At 44.7% G+C, this 10,326-nt stretch overlaps 1 protein-coding gene across 1 annotated transcript; it reads right to left on the bottom strand.

Moving 5' to 3' along the window:
• Positions 1–1,988: 1,988 nt before the first annotated feature.
• Positions 1,989–9,198, bottom strand: LOC107377877 (cytochrome P450 2K1). Its single transcript, XM_015947790.3, has 9 exons — positions 8,829–9,198; positions 7,004–7,166; positions 6,789–6,938; positions 6,127–6,287; positions 5,873–6,049; positions 5,244–5,385; positions 4,970–5,154; positions 3,454–3,595; positions 1,989–2,416 (listed from the first exon to the last, which is right to left on the bottom strand). Exons 1-9 carry the CDS (start codon positions 9,030–9,032, stop codon positions 2,229–2,231), a joined length of 1,512 nt encoding a protein of 503 aa, XP_015803276.3. The 5' UTR covers positions 9,033–9,198; the 3' UTR covers positions 1,989–2,228.
• Between the last annotated feature and the right edge of the window lie 1,128 nt (positions 9,199–10,326).

Genomic DNA, 10,326 nt, shown 5'->3' with positions numbered 1-10,326 from the left:
TGTTTTCAATGTGCCAGTTGTTGCAACCGTTATTTGCCTGCCCTGGGGGCTTGGAGATGGAGGAACCCACCCAAAATGGCAGCGATGCTGTTACACTTCCCAGCACCCAATGACACATCTATGTTTTCAGGTTTATGGGCAACAGTGGTAGAGGAGTTGGGTGCCTGCCCCTCAAACAAGGTTACAGGTTTGCGCCCCGTTCAGTCTGTCGCAGTCGTTGTGTCCTTTGGCCAGACACTTCCTCTTCTTGTCTGTTGGTGGTGGTCAGAGAGACCGGTGGTAGCCTCACCTCTCAATGAGCCACCAGGGCAGCTGGGGCCACATTGTAGCTCCTCACCACCAGCGTATGAATGTGTGTGGGCATGGGTGGTTTGGGGGGTTTAGAACCCTAGAAGGCATCCAGGACATTTACCGTACCTGTGATAACAATTATAGACCTTGTTATCTTTTTAGGTGGATAACTCCTCTGTTGTCTGGTGTAGCTGTGAATTATTCTCTCGTGAGAAGTCACCGTTTCCCAACATGTCAATCGCAGTTACCGTGTTAACCACGCACAGTTACCGTGTTAACTACGCACAGTTACAGTGTTAACTACGCACAGTTACCGTGTTAACTACGCACAGTTACCGTGTTAACTACGCACAGTTACAGTGTTAACTACGCACAGTTACCATGTTAACTACGCACAGTTACCGTGTTAACTACGCACAGTTACCGTGTTAACTACGCACAGTTACCGTGTTAACTACGCACAGTTACCGTGTGATATGATAGACACATATGATGATGAATTTTTGGCCCAGTTACCTCTGCTTGCTTCGCAGTCAGCATGCTAAATGTTTAAAGTTAAAGTCCCATTAGTCCTCATCACACACTGGTGAAATTACATCTCTGCATGGGATCCATCCCCATGGGGAACGGTGAGCTGCAGCAGTGGCTGCGCTCGGGAACTATTTGGTGGTTTAACCTCCCAACCCCTTACAGATGAGTGACACTGATCTCCCAGTCCCAGGGCAAACACTCCACCACTATCCCACTTTTCTTTTCACACAAGCTGTGGTGTTAGTGTGCAACAGTGAAATCAGTCCCCTGAACACTTTCCCATGGCATATGCTCCGACCGTTGTCATGCTGCATTCAAAGTAATTGGTAAAAGGAGCTTCAAGCTCTTAACCTCCGATTTTGTTTTCTTTCTGGCCTTAGTTGGGGGGGACGGATCGGGGTCGATCAGAATCTGGGGGGACCCCCCCCCCCCCCGTCCCCGTCCCCCACCCTATCTGCGTGCCTGCATGGACTCACCCATCTTCATTCACGACGGGGAAGGCTGTTGTTGTTTTAGCGACCAGGAAACATCAGAGAACGTCTCAGCTAGCAGAAGCTAATTGTTAGCATAAGCAACTCCACAACACAGCAGAATTCCTCCAGGCTTGTGTTATTAGTGGAGAAAAAACATCAATGTTGCAGAGCAACCAGAGTCAGTGGCAACGTCGTGTTGCTGTTAGCTAATCAGAGGAGAGATGTCCAAACATCAGGAAATAAAACTCCAAAATCTGCCGTTTTAAGTTCTCCTCTGATGTGGCAGGCTTGTCCGTGCTCATCCGGGTGTTTCTGGGTTTATGTTGGCCCGAGTACGATTTGCAAGACATTATTCCTACCAGAGACCGCTGCAAATGCATTGCTTAAACTAGTTTCCCACACTTTTAAACCTGCTGACGGTTGACGAGATCGTAGCAGAGTCTGGAGTGTTTGTGGGGTTTCAGCCTCCCTGCAGCCGTGCTTCAGCGCTCAGCTCAGCTAAAGATTTCCAGAATACCTTTGCTGTAAATATCTAAACTGTTAAATGGAAACTTTTATATGATCTTACATTCTAACTGATTACTTTGTGACCCTTCTGTTCATTCTCCCCTTCACCCACTAGAGGTCCTCACCTCATTCATTCATCACTCACCTCATTCATTCATTTAGGTATGTTTGGGTTCAACACACCAGTTGGGTTTTATGTCTTTATTTGTACCTGGTAATGGAGATGAGTTAACCTCACAGATGGAGTCTTATTGTCAAATAGTTAGAGATGGTCCATTAAACTGGTGTATGGCACTAGGTACTGTCAGCATTTTACCGACTAAAGATCATTATGGGTGAAAACATGATTTTTTTAAAAAGTTCTGTGGCTGAAATATTATGTTCTGCTATGATCCACACAGCTTTTCAAAGGTTGCCTCCTCTTCCTCACATACGAGAAACGGCACACAGTTTGTGAGGTGAAGGGCCGAGAGTGATCCCGCCACACGGACTCAGATCCAGGTCCTCCTCTGAAACTCCAGGAGGAGGAGTGAACCGGAAACGCTGCAGGAGGGTGATGAAGAAGATGAAGAGCTCCATCCTGGCCAGACTCTCTCCCAGACAAATCCTACGACCTGCAGGAGGAAACGATGAATAGTTAGGACACCTATCCATCCATCCATCCTCTTCTGCTTTTCTGGAGTCGGGTCGCGGGCCCAGCCTTCCCTCTCCCCAGCCACTTGGCCAGCTCATCCGGGGGAACCCTGAGGCATTCCCTGGCCAGTTGAGAGACATAGTCCCTTCTGTATATTAGTTCTGTGCGTTGATTTACAATCATCTTCTTTTTTCTTATTTAACACAGTGCAGTAATTGGATGTTAGGTGAGAGACATAGTCCCTCCGCCGTGTCCTGGGTCTTCCTTTAGGCCTCCTTCCGGTTGGACGTGTCTGAAAAACCTCACCAGGGAGGCGTCCAGAGGGCATCCTGACCAGATCTCCGAGCCACCTCAACTGGCTCCTCTCAATGTGGAGGAGCAACGGGACTACTCCGAGCTCCTCCTGCATGACTGAGCTTCTCACCCTATCTCTAAGGGGAGATCCCAGACACCCTGCGGAGAAAACTCATTTCGGCCGCTTGTATCTGCGATCTCGTTCTTTTGGTCGCTACCCAAAGCTCATGACCATAGGTGAGGGTAGGAACGTAGATTGACCGGTAAATCGAGAGCTTCACCTTCTGGCTCAGCTTTCTCTTTACCACAAAAGACCGGTACAACCGATCTCGTGCTTCATCTTTCCCTCACTTGTGAACAAGACCCCAAGTTACTTAAACTCCTCCACTTGGGGCAGGACCTCATCTCTGACCCGGAGAAGGCATTCTACCCTTTCGGATTTGGAGGAGATGATTCTCATCCCAGCTGCTTCACACTTGGCTACGAACAGCTCCAGCGAGAGCTGGAGATCATGTTCTGATGAAGCCAACAGGACCACATCATCTGCAAAAAGCAGAGACTCGATCCTTAAGCCACCAAAACGGATCCCCTCAACACCTCGGCTGCACCTAGAAATGTTACAATCGATGACAAAGGGCAGCCTTGGCAGAGTCCAACTCTTGCTGGGAAAGGTTTGGACACCTCGTTAGTTAAATTTAGCTCAAACAGAGACGCGATACAAACCAGCAGAAAAGGGCATGAAGGCGTCTCGCTTGACAAATTTTCCCTCTTTGTCCAGGAAGTGAGCAGGATGGAAGGTGTGTGGTTTCTCCCACTCAGTGGGATCGTGCAGGACGGAAGTCAGGAGAGGATAAACGGTGGTTCCCTGTAAAAAACATAAATCACAAACGAACTTAAAGGGAGCAGAGTATACCTCTTAAACTAGTTATAATAGTTCTACGGTCGATATAAGACATGCTGATGTGTTTTGCACTAAACCCTTCTCACATGCAGCCATCTCAGCAGTTCAGACAGTTTCAGTACCTTCCAGAATGAGTTTATGTTTATGTTTATGTATTCAGCAGACGCTTTTGTCCAAAGCGACTTACAAGCGATAATCGGCATGTTGCCCTTGAGGCTAACAACAACAATAACAACAACTTGACATCAATCATGGAGAGGTGGGAACAAGGAGTGGACAGTAGAGAGGGGGGACGGGTGTAGGGAGGGTGCTAGTTTAGAAGATGCTCTCTGAAGAGCAGGGTCTTCAGGAGTTTCTTGAAAATTGAAAAGGAAGCCCCTGTTCTGGTAGTGCTTGGAAGTTCATTCCACATTTGTGGAACGATGCATGAGAAGAGTCTGGATTGTCCTGAGCGTGGTGTAGGCACTGCTAGCCGACAATCCTGTGATGACCGGAGCGGCCGGGCCGAGACGTAAGCCTTTGCAAGAGGATTCAGGTAGATGGGAGCCGTACCATCTCGGACTTTGTATGCTAGTGTTAGCAATTTGAATTTGATGCGTGCTGCTAGCGGTAGCCAGTGGAGCTCAATGAACAGAGGGGTGATGTGTGCTCTTTTTGGCTGATTGAAGACCACACGCGCCGCTGCATTCTGGACCATTTGAAGAGGTCTCACAGTCCAGGCTGGAAGACCAGTTAGAAGGGCATTGCAGTAATCGAGGCGGGAGATGACAGTAGATTGCACCAGGAGCTGGGTGGCATGTTGTGTTAGGTATGGTCTGATCTTTCATATGTTATACAGCGCAAAGCGGCATGAACGAGCAACAGAGGCAACATGATCTTTAAAGGTCAGGTGTTCATCAATCACAACACCCAGATTTCGTACTGTCTTTGAAGGAGCCAGAGATAGGAAGTCATTTTGGATTGAGATATTGTGCTGTATGGATGGTTTTGCTGGGATGACAAGTAGTTCAGTTTTAGAGAGGTTGAGTTGGAGATGGTGGGATTTCATCCATTTTGATATGTCAGAGAGACAGTTTGATATTCGTGCAGAGACAGTGTGGTCGTCCGGTGGAAATGACAGATAGAGCTGGGTGTCGTCTGCATAGCAGTGGTTTGGAGAAGCCATGTGATCGAATGATCTCACCCAGTGAGGTGGTGTATATGGCAAAGAGAAGAGGAGTTGTTTCAGGGCTGTTGCTGGCCAGGCCCACCCACCCCCTAGCTAAATAAGGGCTAACACCTCTAAATTGAACTGCATAGGGACAGAAGGTATTCATCTTTTTGCCCTGTAGGTCTCACCTTCTTGATGAAATAACCTTGAAAGTTGATGTCTTTACTGGTTTTGTGAGGAAGTGACAGTGGCACGATGCTGGCCAGTCGTTGTGTCTCATGTATGACGGCGTCGGTGAATGGCAGGAACTTCCTGTCGGCCACCTGCACCTGCCGATCTCCTATGACCCTCTTCAACTCCTCCTGGACCTGGTCTTCATCACAAACAGGGTGAGTTATTTTTTAAACATTTTAAACTGGATCACATTCCTGTCGGATACATTAGGGTTGTTGGTTGTTTTACCTTGTATCTTTGGATATTTAGCCATGAAGAGAAGTCCCCATCTCAGCGTGGTGGACGTTGTTTCCGTTCCAGCGTTGAACAGGTTCGTGACCGTCATTATGAGGTTTGTATCGTGGAAGTGACTGTTTTTATTTCCAGATTCCTACAAATATGGCGATCATTGCCACGTCACAATGAGACAAATATGAAGGTCATCCTGACCAATCACAGGCGTGCTCTAGGAAGCTTTCAATGCACAGTTTAACCCTCCCACTGTCCTAACGGGTGTGACCCAGTGAGGAAAGTTGGCCATTGAGCAGGGTTTGATGGTTTATCCCTTGGGTCCACGTGGCATGGGTGAGGAGTGAGCACCACCTCACCCCCTGCCACGTGGACCTCATAAAGACAGTGGGAGGGTTAATACATTGTGCACGTCTCACATTCTGTATCTCTGTCCCGAAGACGGAGAAGTATAAACTAGGCCGACGTGTAACCAATGAGTCGTTTGGAGTCTTCATAGACACCTTATGGCAACAAAAATGGATGCAAAAAGTCAGGTGATTTTTATCTCAACATCATGATGAGAAGAATGGACCCGCTAAAGGCCAAAATTATCAAATTTCAGTTCCTTTCATCAGAAAAGCACAAACCTCCAGTTTCTGTTTGCGGACTAGAAAAGCGTCCACAAACCCTCTGCACATCTCCGGGTTCAGTGTCTCCTTTATGCGACGGAACAGGGCTAAGTTCTGGTTCTTGTTGGCCTCGACCATTTCATGGAATTCCCTTCTTCTGGCCATCCATTTGAGCCACGGAAACATGTTGTAAATCTTGCAAGATAACAGAGGCTGTAGTTATTTTACAAGCGTTAATCATTTCTTCGATTGATGACGGGAGGTCACGATACCACAATAGATGGAGATCCCGTGAGCTGGATGAGGGCGTTGGTTCGAGCCACCACGGACTTAAAGGCTGGATCATCGTACTCGAACCTGCTGCCGTAGACCATGGAGCAGATGATGTTAGACACCGAACAGTTTATCGAGTTCAGAGAATCAAAAGCTTCTCCTGGAGCAGAAAAATCAAAAATGTTGCTTGTTGGTCTTAAAACATTCAGATTTGTCATCAGAGGAAAGTGTTATTTCACAAACAATGTCATTAGTGGGCTACAGGAGTTTGGTTTTGTGGGTAAAACTGCCTCTTTGCTCATCAGAAACTGTATAATATCCGTATTTTGAGTTAATTCAGGTATGTTTGTTAAATAGTTGCATTGAAGAAGCTTTTTTTTACTTAATCTTTCAGAAATCTGCCATGTCTACTGCCTTCTGGTGGAGGACCTACAGCTGGTAAGGACCTGTTTTTTTCTTTATTACTGTTAAATTGTTGAATAAGCAAATGAAACCGATTATTATGGAGTTCTTATGGTAACATTGGACAGCAAACAGTTCATACTAGATGGAACATCTCAAACATGGGAGTCAGTAAAACCTTCCTACTTGTTTCTGTGAGTTAGTTAGGGTAGTACGACGCAGAAAGCTGAACTTCATTAATCAAACTGATTGTTTGTACCTTTGAAATTCCTAAAAACTTCAGTGAGGTGCTGACATTCCTCAACGATCTTGTCTTCACACGCCTTCTTCCCCATCCCAAAGTCTCTGAGGTTGGTTAAAGCAAAACGTCTCATCTCTCTCCACGAGTCTCCGTTGGACCACAAAACCCCTGAAACCAAAGACTTTAACACTGGTGGAGACTAGAAATGTTTAGCACATTCTCCAGTAGCGTACCGTGTCCTTTGTTAAAATCTCTCAGAATTGGAGGGGAGTCTCTGTCTCCAAACTCCTCATCATGGCCAACTAGAGCCTCCTTCACCGTCCTGTATCCCGCCAGAACCACCACTTTGTTGGGTCCGAAGTAGACGGTGAAGACTGATCCATACTTCTTAGAAAGCTGAAAACAGGAACGTAGAGCAGATTTCTGCACATCAAATAACAGAATCACATGGAACATCAGACAGTCTCTCAGAAGGACGTCCCAACAGGTGCTTGGACAGGGATGGTTTTATAATAAAAACAGATTAGACACAACTTCTGACAAACAACCAGTGTAATGTGTTAAATAATTGGAGTTCAGCGACCTAGTCTTACTGAGACTACGTTCTGACTTGCAATGTCTCCGATGTCTGAGACCGTTATTTAATCCCATTTATTGTAATGGGAACCACCTCTCTTTTTCATGGAAGTAAACAAATACTTTATTTTTACTAAAATTGTTAGTTCAGCTGCAGCAGAACCTTTTCTGGCAAGCCACCCTGAACTAAAAGGGGTGGGGCCATTAGAAGGAGCAGGACAGACATCATATACGTAGATGCGGCGTGGGCTGGCGCTGCCGTGGAGTCTGGCCGCCATCATGGATGGGTCTCCATTCACCATCAGGGCATTTATTTCTACTGAGGAAGGTGTTTACCAAACTAAAAAAAACATTTCATTATGATTTTTGCAAAATCAGACATATGGTATGGTGTTAAAATATAAATATCATTAAATAAATTAAGATGTTAAATCTGAAAACTTAGGCTAGAAAAGTGAATATTAATCCCACATGATCTGTTCTCAATAGAACGTTGGTTGAAAAAATAACCCACCCTGTGTTGACTCCACTTTGGTTGGAGATTAAGGAACCAATCCAATATGGCAGTGATGCTGTTACGCTCTCCAGCGCCCAATAGAACATCTATGTATTCGTGTCTATGTTATATTATTATTATTTTAACCTTTATTTAACTGGATGAGTCGATTGAGAACTCATTCTCATGTACGACGATCTGGCCCAGAGGCAGCAGCAACAGACACACAGTTAGCTTTAAGGAAAACAGATGAGATAAAACATACAAGATTAATAAAATAATAATAATAATAATACTGATGATGCATAATATAAGATAAAAACAAAGACTGTTCTCATTTACAACATGTACAAGTAATCAAAACAGTTATCATAATCTTTCCTTGTACATTTAAAATAATTGAATCGATTGTTTTTTTTTAAAAGAAATTCTCAATTCATCAAAAGCAGCGAGAAACGATGATAAAACCCCAAACTGGCGCAGCAAAACTTTAATTTATCTGTTCGTTTTTGCCCTCTTGTGGACATGCATTGAAACTAAAAACAAAGCTTTTGTTTCTTCCTCATCTCCAGTCTGACCCCAGATGACTCCTTTTTAAATTCAAATAGAAAAAAAAACTTAATTTTGTTTTTCATGACAAAAGTTTTGTTCATAAAACTTCCAGAAACACACAACTTTAATGTTTGTATGCAGTTTCCCATCAAACCTTTTAGGGCGAGTCAATAACACACACATTTCTCTTTGGTGATATTACATTTTTAGACCAAGTTGTAAAACACAAAAGAAAAGATGCCCTGAACGCATCACTGCTGTAGTTTTTCTTAACATTTGAATCACAGTAAATCATCACTAAGCCGTTAAAAGAAGCTTGAAACTAGACTTTGTTTGTAGAGAAATAAAACTTCCTTTAGAGAGCTGTGACTTGTACACAGCAAAAGCATTTTAGGAGTCATCTTTGAGACAAACCTCTCCTTTAACCTCCTCACCTCCAGCAGCGTGTGGTATGGCCTCTTCAGGTCGATCTGCAGAAGGTTCCCGAGAATCGGGAGTGGTGTCGGTCCTGGTGGCTCCTTCCTAGTTTGGGTGACACTGAAGCTGGGGGAAATCAGGAGATATGTCAGCAGGAGAACCACCAGAACCACCAGCAGGGAGGCCGAGTAGGACTGGAGCAGAAGGTCTAAAACAGCCATGACTTTAACAGCTTCAGTCCAGCTGACTGGAGGTCAGAAGAATCTGAAGCTTAGAGAGAAACCAGAACTGAAGCGCTCCTCAGGTCGTCTGGATGTATAGCAGAAAGGTTAATCTATAAAACAGTGAATGATTGTTTCACCAGCGGGAACTTTGGTCTGTGGCATCGCTGCTCCTTCCTTTGACTCGATTCTTTTATCTTGTTGAAGTTGTACTTTTACTGCGTTGAACTGAACAGTTCAATAAACTCCCAGATTTACAGACGGCTGCACGGACATATTTTAATTTGTTCAGAGTGCATGTTGCAGAAATTGCTCAACAGCGTCAGAACCTCATACAAAAAAACCTGAACTTGAGCAAACATGAATGTTAATGTTTACACATTCATGCTGAAGCTAAAACAATAAACTCAGCTCTGAAGCACCCACCATAACAAGGCTGAGGGTGTAGAAATAAACTAGATGTTGTGTTTAAAATAAAAGGAATTTACTACGCAAAAACTTTCAGAACTGGTAAAAATAATACTTGTGAGGAATCCATTCTAAACACCAACAGCATTCTTCTGAACATTAGATTCTTGTGCAGCTTGAAACCCAATGATTTTATTTCAAGAACTGAGTTTAGTGATGGGATCAACCCAGAACAGACATCTTTTCATGACTATAGAAATAGAGAAAGAAAACAATCTTTTTATATAGCGCCTCTCAAGATGAAAATCCCAAGGCGCTTCACAAAAACAAAAAAATTTAAAATATAAACATGTTTTTTTATTATTTACAAAATATGTTTAAAATGTAAAAAAAATGTAAGGAGAGGAAGAGAGAAAATGAAAAGGAAAGAGGGAAATCAGTGGATCCCGGGAAAGGCGGAATAAGAGCAGAACAAGGAGAGGGAGGTGATGAAGGTCTCACCAAAGCCTGAACAGGTGAGTTTAAAGGAGACCACTGAGTCCAGTGATCTCGGGTTCAGGGGGAGAGAGGTCCAGAGTCTGGGGGCCACAGCAGCAGATGATCTGTCACCTTTGACCTTTAGCCTGGTGCTGCACAACCAGTAGGCTTTGGTCACTGGACTTCAGGGACCTGCTGGGGGTGTAGGGACTAAGAAGATCACCAATGTAAGATGGTGCTTGTCCATGTAAGGCCCTATAGACCAGAACCAGGACATTGAAATGAACCCTGAAGTTGACTGGCAGCCAGTGAAGCTGGAGGAGAAGCGGGGTGATGTGGGTGTGTTTGGAGGACTTGGTCAGAAGCCGAGTACAGACATTCTGAACCCACAGAACACACCAAGTTCACC

The sequence above is a fragment of the Nothobranchius furzeri genome, chromosome 2 (genome assembly GCF_043380555.1).
Source record: "Nothobranchius furzeri strain GRZ-AD chromosome 2, NfurGRZ-RIMD1, whole genome shotgun sequence".
NCBI lineage: Eukaryota > Metazoa > Chordata > Actinopteri > Cyprinodontiformes > Nothobranchiidae > Nothobranchius > Nothobranchius furzeri.
The sequence above is the reverse complement of the archived record's forward strand: the minus strand, read 5'-3'. Positions and strand labels throughout refer to the sequence as shown.

Excerpts from the sequence above, each read along its gene's own strand:
- LOC107377877 (XM_015947790.3), bottom strand. The coding sequence starts at position 9,032 with ATGGCTGTTTTAGACCTTCTGCTCCAGTCCTACTCGGCCTCCCTGCTG. Across the intron at positions 6,939-7,003 it reads AGATTTTAACAAAGGACACG|GGGTTTTGTGGTCCAACGGA; the intron begins GTACGCTACTGG and ends CTTTGGTTTCAG. Across the intron at positions 2,417-3,453 it reads CTTCATGCCCTTTTCTGCTG|GTCGTAGGATTTGTCTGGGA; the intron begins GTTTGTATCGCG and ends TTCCTCCTGCAG.